The sequence below is a fragment of the Saccoglossus kowalevskii genome, chromosome 1 (genome assembly GCF_978046115.1).
Source record: "Saccoglossus kowalevskii chromosome 1, keSacKowa6.1, whole genome shotgun sequence".
Lineage (NCBI taxonomy): Eukaryota > Metazoa > Hemichordata > Enteropneusta > Harrimaniidae > Saccoglossus > Saccoglossus kowalevskii.
In genome coordinates this window covers 18,277,328-18,303,258 of record NC_140641.1, presented here as the reverse complement: position 1 = coordinate 18,303,258, position 25,931 = coordinate 18,277,328, and the positions used below count along the sequence as shown (strand labels likewise).

The 25,931-nt window shown below is 37.2% G+C and overlaps 1 protein-coding gene across 1 annotated transcript; it reads left to right on the top strand.

The window, feature by feature from the left end:
* The first annotated feature begins 695 nt into the window (after positions 1-695).
* Positions 696-22,375, top strand: LOC102808743 (VWFA and cache domain-containing protein 1-like). Its single transcript, XM_085499750.1, has 26 exons — positions 696-745; positions 1,527-1,672; positions 4,939-5,001; positions 6,217-6,378; positions 6,632-6,840; positions 7,014-7,185; positions 7,994-8,141; positions 8,639-8,722; positions 9,257-9,412; positions 9,806-9,894; positions 10,054-10,192; positions 10,527-10,688; positions 11,190-11,316; positions 11,948-12,062; positions 12,353-12,440; positions 12,670-12,750; positions 13,334-13,476; positions 13,596-13,777; positions 15,114-15,221; positions 16,118-16,231; positions 16,606-16,807; positions 17,304-17,459; positions 17,549-17,643; positions 18,148-18,276; positions 19,001-19,104; positions 20,084-22,375. The coding sequence occupies exons 2-26, from the start codon at positions 1,532-1,534 to the stop codon at positions 20,395-20,397; spliced, it is 3,483 nt and encodes a 1,160-aa protein (XP_085355876.1). The 5' UTR covers positions 696-745; positions 1,527-1,531; the 3' UTR covers positions 20,398-22,375.
* Positions 22,376-25,931: the final 3,556 nt, after the last annotated feature.

Genomic DNA, 25,931 nt, shown 5'->3' with positions numbered 1-25,931 from the left:
TAGCGATTCACCAGACAATACGAGTTTAATTATTTTGTTATGGAATAATGGCACATTTAAGGTTATTAGTATCACTGGGCTGAAGAAAAAAAACATATCTTTGTTAAACGTTTAAAAACATTTTTTTTTGAACAATTGGGGAACATTTATACTAACTTGGTAACACTCGGCATATCCCGTAAACTTGAGCTGGAAATAATGCAGTTCTTTTCTCTGATCGTGGCTCCAGTAATTTTGACAATTACTAGTAGTTTGACACGTGATTCCCATGTAAATAAATGACTACACAGTTAGTTCGGTGCGTTCCTCAATATAAAGGCTTCTAAAATATATAGTAATAACGGAAACAGCGTTTCTTCATGAAAACCATAAACAATATAACACCGTGACTGAACCCTACACATACTGTACAATTATACGACATCGTTTTCAATTCATACAACTGAATCGAAAGACACCTTTTTTCGCGGATGGTTAACAGTTGGTTATGGGTTTCCAACACATTACAGAACTGGAACTCCTACGCACGACTACGATTTTGTTCAGTAGACAAACACCACGAAAACAATGAGACAGCAGCTTAACAAAGGTGTATTTGAATATCTGGGATTTTCCCGTCTTTTTATCCTTTCAATAATACTTCCGCAACACTGTGACTGGTTCAATGTACCTTGCATTGATTACATTCACTGCTACGCACTCAGTCACTCGTCACATGTATCTTGGAGATCTAGGAAAAGAAACGGTAAGTTCCTGTTTTTTTCTAGAGATATACTTACAAAAGATTGGCATGGTCACTTTATGAGTGGTTTGTCAAGTTTTCAAAAATCAAAATCAAGTATAATAGTGTAAATGGTCCCCAAAATGAAGTATTTTCAACTACATTAGTATTGGCTATATTGGACAGCTTGGCACTATAAAACTGCCACTCCGCCATTTTTATATAGGGTTGTTTTCACTAAAATTCCGTTTACAAAGCTAAGCTTGGACTTTCTGCATGGTATCATATTTAAAATAAAACAGTTTTGAAGTACTTTCATTATATCATTTACAAAAGGTTGTTTTGAAAATCACAGCAAAGTGCTTTACATTCGCAGGGTGCCGATAACACCGCGCTTTGATTGACATTCTTATTGAGGCGTGAAACCTGAGAACTCGTCCCCTGGTGTGACCAGGGAGTTGTTACAGCTCCCTGGTGTGACCAACAGGGACATTCACTGGTTTGTTATTCATTCAGCAAAGACATGGAAGGACATTGAATCGTTGCTGTGGTCTGATTGTACTTCTTGTATCTCTGGTCTCTAGTGAATGACAGAATATATAATTTGATGTTTTCAGTTATCTTTCTTTTTCCAAAATAACACCGAGAATCAGTGTCCAATATTAACACGTCGAAGTGTGTCGCCAGATTCCGGTTTGTGCGTGCCTTCGTTGTGAAATAAATGTCCAAGTTAGAACCAATCAACATAATAATCATATCATTATCATTTATTTGATATTTTATTTATATGACACAAATGACGTAGTTCAAATGATGTATCCAGTCATTCCTATGCTGATAGTGGTTTTGACACCGTCGTCTTTGATGGCATCGACGTTACTAAATCCAGCAACTCTCGGAAACACCTGGAAGCAATTCACGGACAGTATTCTCGGAGTCGAAGCGTTTCAGGTAATTATATGAACGTCTATTGAATACCGACTATTGCCATGGAAACGAAGACAAAATAGTCTCTTCAAAAGAGTTTGATCCAGGCTATTTAGAAAATATGATGTCCAATAAGGGGGTAAATATGATAAATCAGGTTCTAAATTCTAGTAAAGAATGTGTAAGTGATACTATCGAAAATCTGTATAATGTTTTAAACTGGGCAGCTAGTGATTTCAGGAAACGTGCATATCATGGCAAAGGTGTTCACAGGCAGCCATACTCGACCTGGTTTAATACACATTGTATGTTAGCTAAACGTGATATGTACTCTGCATTACGTAAATTCAGAAAGCATGATGATCTTGAGAGATTACAAAATTATAAAACATTAAAGGTAGCTTTTAAAAAGGTATGTGAAAAAACAAAAAGCAAATTCAAACGTGATGCTTGTAAAAATTTACGAGAGGTAGATAGAAATGATTTGTGGAAACAGGTCAAACGGTTCACAGGAGTCAGTAGGCATTGTCCAAACATTGCACCAACAAAATGGCTGCAACATTTTGAAATACTTCACAACCCCGAAAGACAAAAGTCACCTTTAGATGCCACAGTTGAGCAATATTTAGAAGATTTTGATTACGCGGGCAATAGTCAGGATGGCAGTATAGATGAAATTTTGAATAGGAAAATTTCAGAAAACGAAATTTTACATGCACTAAAAAAACTAAAAAATGACAAATCCCCTGGACCGGATGGCATTCCCAATGATTTTTATAAAGCCGCCAAAAATATACTTGTTCCCGCTCTAATATTTATGTTTAATGTTATTTTTGACACTGGGGTCTTTCCAAATGAATGGTGTAAAGGTATAATAGTACCAATACATAAAAAGGGAAGTATGACTGATCCACATAATTACAGGGGAATTACCTTATTAAACTCATTGAGTAAAATTTTCACATCAATATTGAATATCAAATGGGCAGATGCTGTGGGTTGTATTACAGATTGTCAGGCAGGTTTTCGCAAAGGTTATAGTACGGTTGATAACATCTTTGTCTTGCATGTTATGGTTCAAAAATATTTGAGTAAATCAAAAGGTAGATTTTATTGTGCATTTGTGGATTTTAGCAAAGCTTTTGATTCAGTAGACCATAACTTATTATTGTATAGACTATGTATAGAGGGTATTAGTGGGAAAATGCTTATTATTTTGAAGTCCATGTACAAAGATGTCAAGGCCTGTGTTAAATCGCAGCAAGGTATTACAAACTACTTCTCTTGTCATGTTGTTGTACGTCAGGGATGCATGATTAGTCCATTTTTATTTACATTATTCATCAATGAACTCAATACTATGTTAAAAAATTCAGGTCATGTGGGTATTCAAATATCACAGGAACGTTTAAATTTATTTTCACTTTTGTATGCAGATGATGTGGCCATTTTTAGTGATTCTCCTATTGGCTCACAGAGACTTCTGTCGATTTTGGAAAAATTTTGTACACTTTAGAAAATGTCGGTAAACTTAAGTAAAACAGAAATTATAGTTTTTAGACGCGGGGGCATTGTTAAGAAAAGTGAAAACTGGGCTTTTGGAGGGACACGGATTAATACAGTGAGTTACTACAAATACCTTGGTTTATTGATCTCTAGTAGAAATTCATGGTCAATGGCTGTAAATACATTAGCAAGACAAGCACAAAAAGCGATGGGGGCAATTTTTCGCATGATACATAATACTGGGAGTCTTCCATATAATGATTCTTTTAAATTATTTGATGGTATGATTTTACCAATTTTGAGTTACGGATCAGAGATATGGGGACATAATAGGTATCAGATAGTAGAAAGAGTTCAGTTAAAATATTGCAAAGCTTTTTTAGGAGTTAAGTCATCCACATCCGACATTGCAGTACTCAGGGAGTGTGGTAGATACCCTATATATAGTTATACAGTCAAAAAGTGTTTGAAATACTGGCTAAGACTATTAACCATGCACCCAAGTAGAGTTGCTAAGCAAGCTTATAAACTTGCGCTCAATCTTGATGAAAATGACAGAACGTCATGGGCAATACACATAAAATCTATTTTTTTTTAGTTTGGTTTTGGTGAAGTGTGGTTTTGGCAGGGTCCTGGTGACCCTGAGCCTTTCTCTGTCAATTCATGTCAAGGGCAAATGATATTTTTAGACAAAATTGGAGAGCGGAGGTGTGTACAAAAGACAAACTACGTACATATTGTAATTTCAAAGTCCTATTCCAGAGGGAATATTATTTTATATTTATTAGTAATGTTAAATTGAGAAGAACATTATCATGCTTAAGATGTTCCAGTCATGTATTGGCAATAGAGGGCGGCAGGGTCATGGGGCTTGACATTGACTATAGACTTTGTCAAGTCTGTGACATGATGGCAGTAGAGGACGAATATCATTTCATTATGATATGTCCTCTGTACGAGATGCTTAGAAAGCGGTTCATTCCCATTTGGGCTTATACAAATCCATCTGTAAATAAGTTTTATTCTTTAATGTCATGTAATTCATTTGAAATTATTAGTAACTTAGCTGTTTTTATACAAAATGAGACAAGATGTACTTGACCTTTAACCAAAGATTTGTTGCATCAGTATTGTAATAAGCAAAAGGGGCCAGTGGCCTATAAGAGCAAATAAATATGTATATATCTGATCCAGGCTATTAATTTGTTTGGGTACACATGGATGTCCCATTGGAATGTGTTTATCGATAACTTGTATAGCTGTAATTTGCTTCCCCATCGCATTCGACTAGAAATCCTCAATGACCGCATTAACATTATGCCGATTTCTTGGAAAAGGGGTATAATTTGAAAATGTCCAAAAAACAAAACAAAACAAATAGGCGACAATTCCTGCGATTACCGTTTTTGTGGACGACAACGTACCTACACACTCAAGTGCGGGAAAAAAAGGGCGGGACACAACAATACATATGCCTTAAGGGTATTTTCAATATATTAGAACAAATGTGTCCACCTCCAAGTTTAAAAGAGTGGGATGGCGCCCCTGATACTTGTTTGATTTTGTAAATATGCTTTTCACCAACAGTTATTCAGTTTCATTTATTCATATCACGTCGATACCGTAAACAAGCCATTCACGGCTGTGACGACATGTGACTGAGATACAGGTCACCACAGTTCAGTCATTTTGAATGAATTAAATGAAAACAAATACGACAGAGCTCAGTATCACAAACCAATATGATTTTCACCACAGTTAACACTATATCTTCTGTTTTATAGGACTATTTCAACGAGCTCGATTTCAAAAGTGATAACCTGATGGGAGCAGAAACCGTCGCTAAGGTAAGACCCATTCACGTATAGACCAGGGCAATGACTACGGTGGAATACTTTATTTTCACTATTTTCGCTGAAGGAATGGTTCAGCGAATATACCTTTTTCCTATATTTTACATTCAAAACTCAGTGAAAATAAATTCAATACAAAACACCAAAAAAGTGTGTTCAGCAAAAAATTAAATCAAGCTAAAATAAAGTATTTTACACCGTCTGATCTGGATGGAACATTTGGAAGTCAGTCGCCCGCAGGCCATCGTCGAAGAAACAATGTCCCTTTCACGAATAGATGAAATCATTTCAGCGATTTCTATACATAGAAATATACAGGCCCTAAAATTTCAAAACAATTCAACCGGCAACCAGTTTGGCGCTACAAGTTTTTTGTAGTAGTAACTTCTCCGCGTTTTATTGCGTTCAAACCACATCGAGGTCCCGACTCGGTTAGCCTTGCTCAACTGGTTCGTAACCAGTTTTGTGATTGGTTGTTGACAAATGCTGAACAGGCCACGCCTCCAACTGTGCCGTGCGTTCAGGCAAACCGTTAGGAATTCCTAAATGGAGTCAATTTGTGTAGTTTTCTTGATTTATTCTGCAGATATCGGTAAAATGTGGGTAAGGCTTTGGCGGAATTTGGAGGAGCAACTAATATTCTTCAATCTGGTATTTTTTTAGATTTTATTTTTCATTCTTTTCGTCTGTTTTTTCAAGTTTAAAAAATGTGAGCTGACTGGAGCCTTCATCCCTTGTCTATTTCTTACACTAGATACCAGCCGACACCCCCCCCCGCTCATAGAGACTGCGTACTACAGCTGATTATAGTTCCTGGGCTCCCTGTGGTCACCCTGAGTGACTAACCGTACACCGAGCGGATATTTTAAACCATATCAAATCATTCGGGAGCAAACGCCTCCCGGCTTTCATATTTGTGCACACTGATGTCAATTCGCAAAATAACTTTCAGCTTTTTTAATTAAATTCTAATTACTTGTGTTATATATCAAATCCGACATTGAATGAGACAATTTTTAGGTCGGTTCTAACTATCGAATTATCTTCATTACAACGATTCGTTTTCAAAAATAAACTTGTTATAATGAGATTTATTTATTTCGTTTGCCATGCGCATGACACTAATGCACAACACGTACGAAACATTCACATTCACATTGCTACATTTTGGTTGTTATTACGCCTAACAATGACATTGATTTTGTGCAGCTGAAGAATGCATTGGCCAATAAGATCGACGGTAATGTACAAGCATTGATGGATCTCAGCAATGCCGTTGAAGCTTCCTTTCAAGAACCGGAAGTCAGTTTTCCAGAATGTTGCAAATTAAATGACGATGACCTGGAATATTATCCTCGGTTACGAAAGAAGGTAAATCACTTTGCAAATTCAAAAATCTGGATTAGCTTTTAACAATTTGTGTAGTGTAGTGTAGTGTAGTGCAGTGTAGTGTAGTGTAGTGTAGTGTAGTGTAGTAGTGTAGTAGTGTAGTGTAGTGTAGTGTAGTGTAGTGTAGTGTAGTGTAGTTTAGTGTAGTGTAATGTAGTGTTGCAGTATGCCGTGTTGTAGTGTTTGTATGTGATATGTTGTGACATGTATTAACATTCTGTATTGAACACTGCAGATAGATTTTGAAAACCCATGCTTGAGATATGCCAAATACGGAGACAGGGGTGGACGAATGTTGTCTGATAGCGTATTGTCTGTAATGAAAACAAACTTCGAGAAGAATCGAGAGTTAAAATGGCAGTACTTTGGAAGCGAAGAGGGTGTATTCACGTTTTATCCGGGAACATCGCGTGCATTGTGTGACGACTATGACCATAGATTTAGGCAAGCGGATTATTTGTCTTTATATTATATATAGAAATTACATAATCTACTTGAAACATACACAAGTTTAAATGACAGTATTGACAACATTATCACTCTTTTCATAAATAATGATTTTATCCTGACTTGATACATTCAACTCATAGAATACTTACTGTGTGTTCTTATCTTAGACCGTGGTACGTTGAAACAGCCACCCCAGAGCCAAAGAATGTTGTCATAGTAATGGACGCGAGTGGTTCCATGCAGAGAGCATTCCCTCACTGTGAACAACAAGGGACGTTAATGCATATTGCGAAGAGCGCATCCATCGACGTACTCAGGACAATGAATCCCATTGACAAGGTAAGGGCGGGAGAAGGAGATTATTAAGGGGAAAGGTCAAGTTGTACTTGGAACAATGCATTCTATTAACATTAAATGACTGGGAGAAGGATTGAGGTTTACATAAGACAATGAATTCTATTGATAAGGTAAGAGTGAGAGAAGGATCTGGATTTCCTAGGACATTGCATTCCATTGAAGGTAAGTGGAAAAAAAGAAAGTTCAAAACGTACCTAGAACAAAAACCTCATTGCAAGAAGAGTTGAAACATACCCAGGACATCCCATTGACAAGAAGGTAGTAATAGGAGAATGGAAAAACCTACTTAGAACACTGAATCCCATTGAAAATGTAAGAGCAGGAGAATAGTCAGGTGTATCTGTATAGAGCTATGATACTAAAAGAGTTGGATAAAGGTCAAGAGTACTTAGAACAATGAATAAGATAATGGTGAGAGAAGGGTCAAAACGTACTTACAACACTAGATCTAAAAGTTGTGAAAGATGTATGTTGAACAATGATTCCAATTGATAAGAGTGGGAGAAGAGACGTACTTAAAAACTGGACCCCATTGACAAGGCTAGAGTGGAAGAAGGGTTGAGGCATGCTTACAGTGAGACAACAATGATAATGAATCGCACTGATAAGCTGAGAGTGGGAGAAACGATCAACGGTTCGTTGTTGCTGGAAACAAATCCTAGTGGATTGTCCAGACTCGATTATAGTTGATACCAGATTAACCAAATGTAATTTAATCATTAAATTCATTCTGTTATAGATGTATGAATGCAGGAATGTGTGATTCTATATACACAATTATTTATGGCAGGTCGGTGTGATTGCCTTCTCTGATGGCGTGAGAGTTCCAAGTGGTGATGATGAAACAAGCGATTGCTATGGTTACCAGTTAGCATCTGCCACCCCACTTAATATCAATTATCTGATCTCTGATTTTGTCAATACCATCAGCGATAATGGTAGGTGTCTTAAACAATTCAGTATTTCAATTGCTTGAACGTGACATGTGTCATTGTGATTGTAATGACAAACGAATGACAAACCAGGACCACAACTTACAAATCAACTTCTAGGTGGGTACTGCCTTTTAGACTTCTCCATTCATAGTTTACAGCTACACATGGTAATAACAACATGTACAATTATATCATTATAATCACTAAAACACATGTTTGCATTATCTGTAAAGGTTTCATCATGATTTCTCATTTTCTCCATTTAAACACTAAAGAGGGGGGAATCTAAATCCATCCGAGGCCGGGCTACATCACATTCTAATATCAGTCCCAAAAACTTGTGTAGCCATGTGTAGCTTTAATAACATATTCCTACCAGATATATTTAAATTACTGATACACACTCGACCTGCATTGAAACACAAATAAAAAAAGCTCTGGTCAGCATTAAAACATTAATCATTTTCTTAGATTGTATGATTTTTTTCTTTGCTCATTAGGGGATACGCATTATATAACTGCCTTTGAGAAAGCATTTGATTTACTAGAAGCGTCACAGCCTGTCGAAGGAGAATTGCAGAGAGGTGAGTGGGATTTCAATGGTTGGTTCATTTTGGACATAACTTTGAGATGGGCTAAAGCATGGACCAAACTTTGTAGATTCAAGTCCGTTGAACAATTCTAAAACTAATTGACTAACACAGGATTAGTAGGATAAGTTGTTTTAAGAAGGGTTACAAAAGTTGAATCCTGTTTATCAATACACTGAGATGGATTGGGGAATGTTGTTGGGTCAATCATTTGTGCGTGTCAATTATGACAGTGAATTGACCATTTAAGTTGATTGGAAATGGGTTCAGTCTTTTGAACATCATATACTGTATGTCAGAATTATTTGTTGATTCATTGAGTAATATTAATTGATTATTTGACTGAGTGATTCATTATTTGGTCAAATCTTGCTTACAGCACGTCTATTTTATTACAAACTGTTACCTGGGGTAAGTAAATATGATGACAGCCAAATTTGATTGTATTGTATAGTCAAATATTATAAATAAAAATTTGCAAAGATTAACAAGTAAATTCAGATACACGTGTTTTATTTTCTCACACAGACCAAGTTATTTTATTTTTGACCGACGGCGAACCCACCGATGGAGGGGAATCGGTGTCATTACTAGAAAAGAAACGAAACATCATTCATACAATAGTAAGAAGAAATGCTAAAATGAATAACGAAGTCGTAATATTCACCTTTGGCTTAGGCGAAGGTAAATTTGTTGTACATTATTTCTCTTTTTATTAAAGGTAAACACAGACTGCCATATTCTAATTAAATTCATGTATTTCGTTTTCCAGCAGCTTAAATTTAAAATGCATTTCAAACCTCGCTATTAGACCGAAATAAATTCAAGCCTCTGAACAAATAATATTCTTCATTTTTCTTGAGACATGTATATTGTCATAATTATGGAACTTGGCAGTTTTAGAAAATGACAAGTCGAATTAGAACAACAAATTAATACATTAAATTACATTAAGTATAAATGTCAGAACATTGGGAGTGAGTGGACCTCATCTCCACTATTTGTCGCCATGACAGAAATAAATGAGAATTAGTAGATCTCCTATAATTCCAAGAAAGAAACATACTGTATTTTCAGATCCTGATCACCAATTCCTGCGACATATTGCAGAACAGGACGGGACAGTGTATAACGTGCAAAGAAACAATACTGCTGGGGAAGTGACGGTAATAAAGTCATCGTTATATTATATATTTGCTATACTCATTGTTTATGAAATATAAGGATAGGCATTAGCGATGGTAAATTTCGTCTATAGACGACAAGGTACTTATGTATTTATAGACATTGAATTGAATACATTGTGTGTGTTTTTGTATTCACAGCCTGGGCATTACAAGCACGTATCAGATGCATGTAAACTACGTACCATAATGGCATCGTATTATGACTTCTTCTCACATAGAACTCAACAATCTGATGCCCCTGTTTTTTCTGTGCCGTATCAGGGAGCCACAGGGACAGGTATACTACTGAACAGTTTATTTTGTTGTCTATTAACCGTTATTGGGTCTATCATTAAATCTATTCATTAACTTACAAATGGTAAATGTCATAACAATATTCATAGTTTGAAATAACTTTTAAAAATCAAAGCTGTTAAAGATATTTACATCTGTATTTATTTGCATATGTAAATGTATGTAAAGTTTGAAATAACAATGCCTACTGTTATTTTTTATACATGGACAATTCACATCTAAGTGTAATGTATTAGAATTGTACATAGTTCCAATCTTGTAATGAAGTCCGTGAAAATTACGTTTATATATATAGTTATAAATCGCATGTTATTTAGGTTTGATGACAACTGTAGCTTTGCCAGTGAAATACGATGGACAGTTAAAGGGAGTTGTAGGCGTTGATATAACTTTAGACGATCTTCTGTCTGACGTCACGTTCTTCAAGGAAGGTGACCTATCATATGCTTTCATTTATGAGAGTGGGACAAAAGCAGAAGGTGAGAGTCATGTTAGTTGTTTTTGTCCATCATCAACTTCTGCAAAAACTTTTCGAAAGGTTATTAATGCTGTGTACAAAAGCACGTCATTCCTTTTCAATTGCACGAATTAAAAGATTTTCAATTCTGTCAACAATCTGCTAACTGTGTGTGTGGTGATGTGAAGCATACACAATATGAATTGTTTGTAGTTCCTGGAAACCCCCAAATTATTTACGCTATTTGTGTTAATATGCGGATATGTCTAAAGTCTGTTCTAAGAAACATTCGGTAAAAGAGCATCAGTACAATCATCAATTGTAATAACGTGTAATATTTCTTGAGCATTTTCCTGACTACGACAATTAGAATTTGCATCTTACCGTAAGACGTTTACTAGTTCTCCGGAACATTATGTATCAGCTTCTACGTTTTATTACTGTTGTCAACTGTTGTCAACTAGTTTATACTTGGATATGACCTTTGCCTCAGTATTGTAAACACGCCTTTTCTCTTTACCAGGACGTACGCTAATGCACCCTCTAGCACCAGCACCAATCAGAATCCAAGACGACCCTGTATTTGTCCATATATGGTCATTGGAAAGAGACAATATTTTCAGATCAAATATATATGGTAACGTAACCAGGTGAGTTTTCCCCCCATCAAAAGTGAAGTGCGCATGCGTAGAGTCAAGCATGTAAACACTGGTTGCCATAGGGCATGTGTATTTCAAGAGCAGCTTATGTAACATATGGTTTCCATAATCCCACTATTAAAACGTCTCTCATTTAGTGTATGGAGTCATATAATTATTGTTCGTGAAGAAAGATCTATTTTCATACCACTATAGCCTTTATACCGTACAATTTCGTGTTATTCAATGTACAATTTGAGGTGTATTTTCATTTATGTTTTGGGAGTAAACTTTCCAACCCTAACTTTAAATATTCAAATCTGAGATGTAAAATAACGTGATGTACCAATTAGAATAATAGATCAGCAACCAATCATAGCGTTCAATTCCAGCATGATTGAGGGACACATGGTAATGTTATAAACGTCATAATTTTTGTAGTATTCCAGTGGCTATTTATTACCAGTTTGTTCTGAATGAGCATAATGTTCTGCACTTAATTTGCACAGCAATCGATTGAATTATTTGTATAACTTAAAACTGAATGAATATAAATGTTATGATGATTTTTTCTCTAGGGTACAACTTTTATATTATTAGTCTCAGACCGTATATAATTTGTTTTTTAATTTTATTTTTTCAGTGGCCATGATTCGTCACCACTAACCTTTCATTCTAAACGCACCATGTCACGTGGTAACTGGGTCAAAGAAGGCGTCAGGGTGTTTGAAGTTGAATCAACGTATTTCTGTGATGCGGTAAGCAAAAAAACATAGTTTGCCGGATTCTAAAAAAGTTGTTCGTGGACTTGAGGCACTATTGATCAGAAAAGGGTTATAGTAACTAAAATTACTATCCCATGAACACTGAATACTTTTGAATATGCATGGTGAAATGTAAAATCGCTCAATGACCATTCGCATTTTCTACATACTTTGCAGAAGTAAAAACAAGCCAAATTAATGCGACTTCTGATTCCAGTCGAATTATCAGATGCCATGACTATAATGTTGATACTTACTATCAATAATGAATGTTGTATTTGTAGGTCGTCGGTTCTGAATACGTCGTGTGTTTGGTGTTAGCTGTGGGAGATTCTCAGACAGACTTAGATTCAGAGAAAATCACAACAACAGGTACACACAAACGAAATATATGCTTATAAATCATTATTACCACTTTGCTTTCAAATTGTTTTCATGTTCTTTTTGTATACATTTTAATTCTTTCATCCATTTCCGAAAATTTAACAGTGTCGAACATTTCTGAATTATTGTCCATGAAGTTTTACAACAGCTTTTACACTTTTCAATTTCTACTCTAAATTTCTACTTATTAGAAATGTTTCAATTATTTTTCTCTCAGGTCACGATTTTTTGTATCATAAGTACGACTTGGCATCCCCACAGCAACCTTGCCAGCACTTGGATAGATTCAGCACAATCGGTAGAATTTATATTTATTTTAATTTTGCTTTCTTAACATAATGTATTTGTTTAAGTTTTGAAAGTTAGTACCAACTTTTGCTTAATTGTATCATATTTGCATATAACGTGAATACTCCTTGTCCTGGTCAGTTATCGCAATTCAGTAGTGCATAGCCGATGGTGATTTGTATAACAACATTATAGATAGTTCGTCTTTAGTGAACCATGGGCAGATTTAGAGGAGGCCGAGGGGGCCGCCCCCTATTTTTAACAACCAACAGGGCTTCGCGCCATCGGTGCTCGCGAACTTGGCCTTCGGCCAACTTATCGCTCCCCTATTCCAGAATCCTAGATCCGCCCCTGTGAACAGTTTCTCTGATTGTATGTGACGTTAAAGTATAAAGACACTATAATAACTAATTGCAATGGTTGGTTGTAATTATTGTTAGTTATAGCGACCCCTTTTGAAAATAAGAATAATTGTGATTGAACATTTCGCGATGTTGTACGTAGTCCTAATATTTTACCAACCTTTGTAATAAATTGCAAAGTGTGTTCTTCGTTCTCGAATTGTCAAGTGACCTAATATTTTCCCTTCGTAGAAAAATCCACCGTCCAATTCGGCACTATAGCTTTCAATGACCCGATCAAGTTCATGATATTTGATGAAGACGACGACAGTGTCACACGTTTTCAGCGATATATGAATGACAACACCGGTGACGTCATCGATGATGATTTTAAGGTATTTATAATAAATAGTGAACAGTGTGGGTGTATGACAGTGTTCAGTCTGTACGCTAAGTATATGGATGACGTCATGTCTGTACAAAAATATGTGATTGTGCATGTGTTTTTTTTCAGGAGGGCATACGTTCGATGGTATGGGCGACGTCAAAAGTCGATGACCTATGGAAAGAATCTGATGATGTGTTTTCGATGAAAGAATACGTTTACTATCGCCATCTTGTGACGGAGAATGGCGTGTATAGAAGATACCCAGGGATGATGTTAAAAAAAACGTTTCCAGCAACACAGACTTCATGGTAAATAGACTACTAGTATTTCTATACGCCCCTTCCTCGCGTTTCCAGCAACACAGACTTCATGGTAAATAATAATCTACACCAATACGTCCCTTACCCACTTTTCCAGCAAAATAAACAACAAATCTTGACTACTTCGATACGCCCGCAACAAATCAGAAGAGTTACACCGTTTCACCAAACAATATAAGAAAGGGTAGGTGTCATAGTCCATTTAAGAAACAGAACTTCATGTGAGACATTTTCAGCTAGAAAATGTGTCGCTAGAATGGCTTTTTGAGTCAAACTTGAACTCCTCAGACCTTACAATTTATTACCGCTTGTTGTTGTTTTGGTGGGTAAGGGGGGGGGGGGTAACCCAACAATAATAGTTAGCTCAAATTTGTTTTATAATAATTGAACACAATCGTCCATAGAAAAGTGTTGATGTTGTTTGGTTCATATAGGGTGTATCTTCTTGGTCATTGCCGAGATTTTACAACGATTTTCGGCCTGAACCTCCACTTATGCATAATGATAGCATATTTGATTACGGTGTACCAAAAAATAAACTTCTAATTATTTAGTTTCTCACAGAATATTATTTGACGAAATACGCGAGTTACTACTATGTAGGATATTTTAATTTCTTGAACATTTAATATTACATTTAATATCGCTGGAACCATTGTATATGTTAACATTCAAAACCGAACGTGCATACTAAAAGATGATAGTTACTTATAGTAGCTTTATTGCCATTTTAAAATGTCTCGTTTGTTTGCATTATACGTGTGGTCGTTGTTTGTGTCTATATAATCGAGCGTGTCCGAACGAAGTAGTCAGACACCAAATCCACCTAGTAAAAGTGTGCCAATTGCGTTGCGTTTATTGAAGCCTTGCTTATGTGCTCGTTGGTATTTGTACATAATAGGGATAAATAGTAATAATGTTGTGCACGTGTGGATGTGAACACAGATTTCCGTATATTGAATATGTCTAGCCTCATTTATTTTAGAAACACTTTAGCTGCCGAATCTAAACATATGCTACGTGGATACAGTGTATACAAGTAATGGTTTGTTGCGTATGAAGCACGGGTTGCACCCCTCTGTAATAACTACTGTAAAATACTTTATTTTCGCTTGGAATTAATTTTCGCTATTTTCGCCCAAGGAATGATTCCGTGAAAATAAAATCCAACGAATATGCCGTTTTTCCTATATTTTACATTCAACTTGTCAAAAATCAGTGAAAATAAATTCCAAACAAAACACCCAATGAGTCTTTTCAGCGAAATTTATTCCAGCTAAAATAAAGTATTTACAGTAACTTTCTCGTCATCGTTTCATTGTAGGTATCAACGAGCTAAGAGTAATGTAGGGAGAATTACGTTATCGCCACCATTCGACGTAACGGGGAATAAGAAGTTCGCCATTACTATGTCACATACAATTACACTAAGGTATTCTAGTACGATTATAGTAACTAAGGCTATCGCATTATTCTAATAAGTTTTTATGAAAGGCTGTATATTGCCCGGTCCCTTGTTAACGTCAATGAGATTTGGTAGTGTGGAGGCACGCTTTAATTCTAAATTGATACATTATAATTACTCCATTGGTTGGATGTTTCGCTTGTCATTGGTTCAGACACCACGGAGCAAGGTTACATTCAGTCGTCACATGGTTACACTCGATATGGGTATATTATATATGGCTTTATTTTCATGGGATCATTTCTATTTGCATTTATGTGCATATATAATTTGTCTTTACATCACGGTATTTGTTATGCCTGTGAAATAATATATATGTGTGTTTCCATCTACTTCAATTTGTCATGTTCATTTGCCCTTGACATCAAGACTGTTTACAAACATGTTCACGTTGGAAAATTAGGCAGGCTTACCCAAATATTAGGCTTGACTGAATTTCTTGTGTGAACACGAACCTAAACATTTAGGCCGGCCTATAAAAGTCATGCCTGGGAAGTGGTGCCAGAGCCGGCCATAGTTTTAATCCCCAACTTAGAGCGGCCTAACTACAGAATGAACAAGCGCCAAACGGGGAGCCTTCTCTCAAAGTATCGTATACCATGACGTTGGGTTGGGTTTAATACTATATTCAGTATCAGATTTTTTTCGAAAGACGTGACAATACCTGTTTTGTTTACATGTTGATAGAATGCATACTAATACCTTTGTTCTATGTAGTTGTCAAAATGTGACTGGCCGGCGACCATGTTGGTCACTAGTCGGTTTGTAAATTTCAAATACTAAAAATGAACGTTCGTTATTCGATCCGAGTTGTAATTGACATTCAAAAAGATTACGTAATATATGTAAAACCTTCTTTACAGTCAACCATCGAACCAGGAAAAGATTATGGGTGCGATGAGCATGGACGTGGACATGGACTATTTTTATTACATTCTCAATACAACCTATCCTCAATGTAACGAAGAGTCATATAGGTAGGAAGATACGATATATGTGAATTATTATACCGCCACCAACGGTAGGATAATTAGATTCTTGAATCAACAGATGGCATTTTACTTTCAATGTACCCTCTTCGTTGTATCCTGCACTGTTTCATGCGTGCCTGGCGAGTCAATTACGAGAGCGCGACTGGGTAAAACGTTTCGACCCATTTGCATGGATAAACGAATTAGATAGTGATGCGTGAAAGTGCGTTTTTACCTTTTTGGACATTTATTCATATATTTTGTATGGCAACATCATTGACTATCAACAATCTCTGGGCATGCGCCAGACTGAAAAACAGTCAATGTAATATGCTAATACACACCGTGATGTCAATTAATTTTGTGATGTCATATTTCAGTTGTTTTATAATGGATAACAGTGGTTACCTTGTAGTGCATCCTGACTTTTTCGTGAATTCGGGGAAAAATACCCCGGATGTAGTAGACATTCACGTTTCTGAAATCGAACCAACAATAGCCAAAGACTTGCTCAGACAAGGATTTTTAATAAAACAAGAATGTGTCGACCTTCAGTATGTAAAATATCTACATTTCCACGAGGTGAGTAACATACAACGGCGTACTCGCAATGCATCACGGTATATATGTAATATACAAATTTGAAGTTTGTACGTACAAAGGTGCACAGTGGGCATTTATGATTTATGAGTTATACAACCTATTTAATTAAACTTCACTCTGTTGAATATTGTCAACAAACATATTGGCAAATAGTTTGACTGGAATAATTTCAAAGTGTCACAAAAGTTACCTACTTTTATTTAATGAATATGAGCGTAATCGAGATGTAACTGTTTTTATGAATGCATATTTGCAATGTGTTATTTCACAGATCACTGTATATAACCATGGAGGTATAAACAGATACCTCCATGATATAACTAAATTTATCTTTGTGCATCAGACGCAAATATTTTGTGAATAATTCCTCGTACAATGTCAAACATTCGTAATCCGGTTCTAATAGTAAGAAATAATAGTTCCCACGTATTTATATGTCGTTTTTAATTCATCATATATCTTTGTATCGCTACAGGTTCATCTGCAGACACACCTTTCAGACGCAGATAACTTAGATGACGACAATGCATGTAAGCTGTACGAACTCACACATATACCGGGTTCCAATGCGTTCCTGGGCATCGTAAAGAAAGTGTGCCACGAAGACATCTCATGTTGTTCATGTTTCACTGTGAGTGTAACTAATTACACGCAATTGTTGTGACCTGTGTATGTTTCTGAAATACTATAAAAATATGAATACTATTCGTTTAATTTCAGTCAAGATGTCAAAATAATTGTCAAAGCCAGTGTGAGTGTCCTTGTCGATCACCGGCAGACTACGACTACTGTAATGACTTCTACGAATTCACAAGGTAACATTTCGTCTTACTGTATTTACTAGGAATGCAAGTTAAAGCGGGAGGGTCGTCACCTGTGCACGCGCGGGAATTGAGTCCCAAGCGATGATAACACACGCTAAAAACACAAAGGCTCATGGGTAGACGCTTGTTTGTAAACGATGGCACGCTATGGTCACCTGACGCATGCGTAGGTGACGACTCCCCCGCTTTAAGCTTACTGTTATCTTGGCAACTCCTAATCTCCAGGCTTCGCCAGTAAAGAGAAGTATCCCGGGGCAACCACTAATAATAGTGTTAGCCTGATGCACACAATTGCTGTCGAGTAAATTGCTATATACTTGTTATTGTCGTTGTACATTTTTTCAATGCCACGGCCTGCTGCCATAACTATCAAGTGCATGTAACATGCAATATAACACGTATAGTATAGGTGAAGACAGTTACGTACGAATACAGTGAAACATGCTATTTGCAAAGCACGACGTAATATTTTCAATTTGTAAACTTTAATTTCAGTGACGATGCCCCGTCCTGTACTCCGGGGTGTCATTTATTCGAATCATATTCATTCGATGAGGACATTGTACTTGAACATGAACGTCTTCCGGTATGTGTACAAGTGGACTGTGCACTGAAGACACAAAGGTATGCTTTATATTCATAAAACAGCGATTCGACTCAATGTATCCGTATATGCAATGCTAAGTTATGTGTGGTGGGTAAGTTTATATCGCAAAACTAGGCGTTGAGGTGTTCTTTTCGTCACATAAAACGAACTGACTAAACATGCGGAATTGTTATTGAAACGGACATCGATTGCGTTGTGTTTTCTTGAGTTGAACAGACGTGAGGGATAATTCAAACTTGTTTATTTGTACTCAACATGAACATCAATACGTTGTACAGCAAATACTTCTTGGTATAAAATATAGATCGCTAAATAATAGCTTCACGAGGAGTTGACATCGTAGAGAGCATAGAAAGGAGGGTGTGCATAACGAGCATCAAGTTGCGAAGCTACCATACGAGGAATTACAGCGACGGCCGATCTAGTCTCTCAGGGCTCAACTTGTGGTTATCAAAACAATGTCTGGAATTACAAACTAACTTAGAGAACATCATAAAGAAAGTAAAAAAATTTCATGTTAGATAACTGCGCGCGACATTATGATACAGGAGATGTGTTTGGCTCGTAAATAGATTTATATTTTTGTTCACCAGTTGACACGTTCTAAAATAATATCAAAGAAATTGTCGGTTATAGAAATCTGTTCATAATATGTTACATAACATCTTCGGTTCATGTTCTTCAATGGGTTTTCGTCATGATGTAGATCACTGGTTTATTATTATTAATAATCTGTTTTAGCGAGTGTATTTTCTCCTCTGGCTGCCAGTGGTGTAGTGCCCATGACAACGCTGATGAAGATGACATTGAGCAGGACGGCCGATGCGTTACAACATCAGTACAATGTGAGTAAACACGTGTTGGGTACGATAGTATGTACCATAATACTACATTCTCAATCCCTATTTGCTAAATTTGCTGACGGAACGGAATTTGGAACGTTTTATCCTCAAACTGACAGTAATGATCGCTTAAAGCGGGCGGGTCGTCACCTGCGCACGCGCGGGAATTGAGTCCCAAGCGACGATAATAACACACTCTAAAAACGCAAAGGCTCATGACGCATGCGCAGGTGACGCCTCCCTCGCTTTAACTATCAAAACAACCTGACTGGATATACACTAATGTAATTCAATGTTCAGTTATTGTATGTTGACAAAAGACAAATTGTCCATAATGTGTTCCACGTGGCGGAACTCGTTATTTCACTGAAAATGAGCCTATCCATTCTAGTGATCTGTTGGTTATCCTATTCACGCATGCACAGAGTGATTGCAACACTTAAGGGCTGGGGGGGGGGGCTTTAGAAAATGAACAGCGCCATCATACAACACAGACCAACTAACATAAGAATTCGTTTTTTTTTTCTTCAAAACATTGCAAGTCCTCGTTGCGTATCTTACACATGCTTGAAACGATCAAGTTCAAACTTCAGATATACATCAGACATTTTATCGGACATGTGCACGTGTATTTATTTCAAGATCTGATTTAAGATGGCAACAATTTTATAGCCAAAAAATGCATCAAAATCACACATGTTTATCGTTCCGGAAGATTTTGTACTTGGTACATACATTGAACACGATGGGACCTCGATGCATTTTATTTTATTTTTTTGGACTGGCCTCAAAATGACCGACTTGACACATACATAGCAGTCAAGTTTAAACTTCACACATACACGAGTTCATCTATTTTTATTCCTGAAATTGTCTTATATTGTTATATTTTTAATTTTCTCCGAGAGATATAAATATTATGCCTGTGAAAGTTTTCAGTACTAGGTTACTAATACTTCGTTGTATTTCATTGTCTCGACAGGCAACGGAAAGAATCTAACAACAACTTCAAACGTGTCAAGACCATCTCCTCATACACGTATCCCGGTATATGTTGGGATAGGTGGTGGCTTAGTTGTAATCGTCGTTTGTATTGTGTTATTCGGCACGCTAATATTGAAAAGACGGGGTCTGAAAAAACAAAGACGTCAGCGACAACGCTCATCCGCTCCATCAACACGTCTGGATCCCGTAAATCCGAGAGATAATCTGCCCGATATTAGTCAAAGTGAACGAGTGGCTTATAGCGTATCCGCATACGACAATCCCGTCGAAATTATGGATAATGCTAGTTAGGAGGAAGTTGTCGTGTATTGAGGGACCATTCTTTTATTTACATTTACAAATAAATTACAGCTTTGAAATTTACTTACTACTAACATGTAATTATTCTATAATATTCAAATCTTTGCTCTTTTCCGTTGCACTTCACTTCCACTTGAGATGGTACTGGAAAGACGATTCGGAATTGAATACGTATCCCGGTACTGCAAGGTTTGCCAAAATGGGGACGTAGAAGACAAATACTTCTTCGTTACCTTTGTTCTTGGCGCATTTTTTAACAACAACATTTTAAAATACAACCATAAGCGAAGGGTCATGTATTTTTTAGTTAAATTATTTCTTGTTTAATCATCTCCATGTTTTGTAATGTATTGTTTATTACGTTGGTTGTAGTTTTGTATTTTCCCTGTTCGATTCTACACACTAATTAACATTATCGCTAATCATCATTATCATGCTCCCCCTCCTCCTCCTCCTCCTCCTCCTCAATTTAATGATTAATGTGGTGCATCAAGTGATTGTTTAGTAGATTTTGTCACACTGAATGTTCCCTTCCCTTGCCAGCATTGATTTGTTTAGGAAAGCGTGATTTATTTATGGATGTCGACGCAAATATTATTTAGGGTGGGTCATCAGATTGTTGGTTCCTGTAGTGGAGAGGGTCATATAATTTTGGTCGCCGGCTTTTTCAATTCTCTCCCCTGGTAATTTACGTCAAGGCCCTTGCTAGTATTTATGTCAGGGATATTGAGGACACCTTCATGCAATAATTTCCCACCACCAAGACTATATTGGTCTAATCCCTAGCAATATTATTCCATTCCGATGGTGACATTGCCCCCACCCCTAATATAATATAACCCTTATTAAGGCGATATAGATACACCCATAAAGAAATAATATCCCACTCTAAAGTTGTGGTTCACCACGAAGACGATATTGGTTCACTTTAAAGTAGACATTGGTTCACCACGAAACGATATTGGTTCACCCTAAAGTCGATTTCGGTTCACGAACACAACGCTCTATTATATTACCTGCTAAAGTATAGCCTAGTATACCTTAATGACGAGTGCAGGGTACTAAGCATGTATATATAGTCTTGTAGATGCAAATCTTATTGTTTGTAACATTATTCAAACAATAGTTGAAAAACGAATGTTGTGACGACCTCGTTAACGCGTTTGCGACAATCAACTCTCTCATTAGAATATATTAATATCATTAACCAATGTCAGTATAACAACTGTATTTTATATACTCGTGACTGGGGTCATGAGATTGTCTGGGTGCGTTGGTATTCAATTGTGGTTTTCAACGAATTCAATTTCTCAATTCCTAGAATCCCATTACTCCGTAAAGCTGAGACGACCAGTCGGACAATGAACCAATATACTCATTCCATTTATTCATTCCTGAAAATATAATGGTTCAATGTTTAACATTGGTTATGACAAATTTTTGTTTTCTACTGATGTGTCTAGCCTAACGTGTTAATAACTTGTAACAATGATGAATGCAGTTCCAGTCATGGACTCAGCTGTGATTTATCACTACACGTAGACTGAGCCATTGGGTCAACGAACTGCCTTACAAGTCTTAGCAAATACGGGAGAAATACAACTGCCTTTTTCTTGAGTAATATATCGTCGTATTAATATGTAATAATATCATCGGTCTTGCAATATCTTTAAAAAAACCTAAAATATGTTACAGAATAAATTGACAACACGTGCGGAATATGCAAGCATATTTGGAAAATTCAACCTAGTTTAGAATTCATGTTACTGACGAGTAGTACGTGTACATTCGTGTTTTGTGGATTTTTAATCTATTCATTTTGATCGACCATTAATCATTCGGGTAAGACATGTAAGCAATCATGACGTCAATGCGTGGTAGTTGATATTGTTCAAACACGCCCTCATTGTCAACCAAGTGTGATGACATGTACAAGTATAATAATAAACTCATTGTTTTTTTCTTAGAAGGCCGCATTTTACGAATTTATGTGGTTTTTTTTAACTTGAACTATTTCCATTAGGAAATTATTAAGTATATATTTGTATTTACACTATGAACATTTGTTTTACGTGAATGAGCATTGGTTGAAAATCACTTTCCTTTTTTTCCCTAAACAATTGTTTCAATACCCAGGTCAGTGACCTGAAATCAGCCAATTCCACATGACACGTCATGACAAAGCAAAAAAACAAACGTTGAAATGCAAACTTGCAGTCTTGACTCGGTTGACTAAATGATTATGGAGCGGGGCTGAATAGCCGTAAAACAAAAACAACAGTGTTCCGCTCGTATTTCTTCTTCCTTCATTGCATCACGGTTACTATTGATTGCATCCATGTGATTAAAAACACACTCCTACCTACCCTGAATCCGTGATACATTTTTGACTTACTTTATAGATATGATATGGGTTGTTTTTCCTCCCAAATTAACCATTTTTATGAAATAACTACGCTTCATAGTAACTTTGAGGACTATACTTTACAATTTAGTTTCAATAATGTATACTGAAAATATAGACTTCTTCCAAGATACCTTTGCTCTGAAGGACCCCAGCTACTTTGACTAAAAATGTATACATATTTCCAATTGAAGTTCCCTCACCCGGATGTTAACGCTTCTTAAACTAAAACTAACTGGTATCTTCGGGGGCGGACATCCGGGCATTTTCTACCGCCTGGCAACCCCCGCGGTGAAAACAAAGACCAAAAACTTGCAGAAAACGGTACTTTGCGATGGTTGTTGAGAGTCCCCTGAACAGTGTAACAAGATTAGCCCTACGTGTGTAATATATATGAATTTGGTTGTTCAGGATTACTTCAAAGTTGAGTTTGTGTTGTTTTCTCGAATTTTCACCGGCTCCACCGGCGTTCCACAGCAGCGCGCACAAAGCCCATAGAAATACGTGGTACAGTGGTGCGCGTCTTAGCAACGTGGAACGTCTGTGACGTAGCTCCGTCCCCGAGGATAGCACACAGAATATAGCATCCTAGAAATGTACAATACAAATAGCTATGTCGTACTAGTAACAACCCAAACAACATATGTATGCGATATGACTGTCAACTGTTCAGTGTTTGCTGTTTGGAGTAGACTTTCTGCGAAAATCGCAATGCCACCTTATTTTGTTGTTAATGCTAAATGTAGAAAATGTCATAAAAATACTGACCAGTGTCATCCCTGGCTATGAACACTTTTTTTATCCATTAAAATGTTTTAAACTATTATAAAAGAACCATTTATTTGTTATATGAAGAAATTATTTGTTCGCGACATTTAAATCTCAGTGCGTTTAACCACCACGATCACTTTATTATTAAACAACGTTATTTTTAAAAAAGCAGTTACTGATATGATAATTTTCAACGGAAACGACAAAACGCGTGCACACTTTAGGTAAGTTATAATTCTGCTATCTCTCTGTGATTTTGAGAGTTTTGGAGTATCGGTTAGAATTAGATGCGCCGGTTTCTGAAATAAACTTTAGATGTGAATACAAAGCACTTCGCAAATAAAGAGATGGTTCTGTGTCAAGCGTACCCATCTTTTGTAGAAGGAGATCGGTTTCTGAGTGGTACGGTATGATACCTGTAGACACGGACAACACGCGCAACTGTAAGTTGAGATGACCTGACATCATGCTAGGACGTCAAAGATTTTCTGCGGTGTAAAACCTATATGACCATACATCGTATGACCCATATATCAAGTACACGGTTAGACAATACACTGATGTGTATGTACTGTCAGCACTGCGTGAGTAGCTCGACACATGACGTCAACTCAGTCACCGATCGCACTCCCGTCGGAAGCAATGGAGCTAAACTAGGTGTAAGCCGGAGGTGATAGAATTGTTTGGGGCATTATTCTTTTTTCTCCCCAAACGTAATTGAAGGAAACATAAACAGCGCTGTTTTGTGTATTGTGATGGCAACGACCAGTTAGTCTTACTGGACTGGTGTGAAGTTACGCCTTCATTGTAGTAGAGAAGTATATATATGAGCGAGAAAGTTAGTGGCGCCGTTATACTAGTATCCGCCTGCCTACTTGTTTACGTCACATCGCAAACGTCTCGAGACAATATTCCAAATGAAGTCCCACGATATCAGAATACACATCCAATCACCGGACCTGACGATTACCGAATATCTGGGGCATTGTAAAAAACAGAAAATTCACGTATATGCGGGAGGACGTCCGATAATGTCGCGGTCTTCCATTGGCAGTGTCAGATACGACCAAAGGAGTGAAAAACTGAAAGTAACTCCCCCGAAACACGTGGTGCTTCCCCCGTTAAAGACCAATGGTAAACACCGAGCGATCGGAAGCAGCAGAACACCACCATTCGGTTCACCATGTTCGTCGCCGTCGTCGTCCCCTCGAGTACGTCGCGTGAGAAAGAAGTCTACTTCTTCACTACCGGGACAGAATGTTACTCCCGACGTTGCTATAGAAACTAAGCCGAAGGTGAGGAGAAAATCAGACGTCATAAGACCAACTCTTCCAACTCCGCAAATGACGCGTCAGAGAAAGGTGTCCTTTGGAGCATTCCCGAGATTGGAATCCGAAGAGGACACGTCGTCATCGTCGCCGTCTGATACTTCCACAGTTCATGTCAGTTTTAAGAAGAAAGAACTGCCACATGCTTCATCATCTTTCAGGCTGGCAATGTGTGGAGACGACGAAGAGGGAACCCGGGATGAATCGCCGAATATCGCAGACCAGATGGACAATTTAACAATCACTTCACTGACAGTACCAGTCGCAATAGAGTCAGAAAACCCCATGGACATGCACTCGGGGCGTGAACAATCCAGACATCCGGAAACAAACCAGAACTCCGGGCAAGAGGAAAGAGATTTGCCTGAACCAAGGCGGCAAGATAAAAAACTCTCGATTCCCCGAGAAAGACAAGATCATTTGCAAACAGAAGAAAGATTATCTAGAAGACGAAAAATATCGACTGGTTCTATGGGGTTATCACTTAGAGACATGAATGAAATAGCGTCTTCCATTACAAAGAGTACCCAGTCATCGTCATGGGTCGGCCTGAGTCCCAGACTACAACGCAAAGGTTTGCCAAGCACGCTTGCAATGCGAAGAGAGAAGCAGGAGCCACGGGAAGAAAGGTCCCTAGAAGATTTGATGAACGATGCAAAGGCTTGCAGATACTTGCGCGGCGAAAATGACTGACAATGATTCAATTGCTTTCAAATACGTTTATTTTTTTTATTACCAGACAAAAATAGCTGGTATTGTCCTGACGTGATCCCGTGTATTGGACCTGGGATTGATTGTCATAACTTGACACGTATTTTGATCCACACGAGAGTAACGAAAATACGCCCTCTTGTTTACACGAGTGGATATAAACACGACCTGTGGCAACCTTGTCTATATGATGACCCGTGTTGAAACTAAATATTGTTAGTTTTGTCATTTCTCTAAAGTAACAAATGGGGGTAGTTACCAATGTGTGATATTCATAATAAGATTCAATTTCTTTAACTGTAAATAAGTAT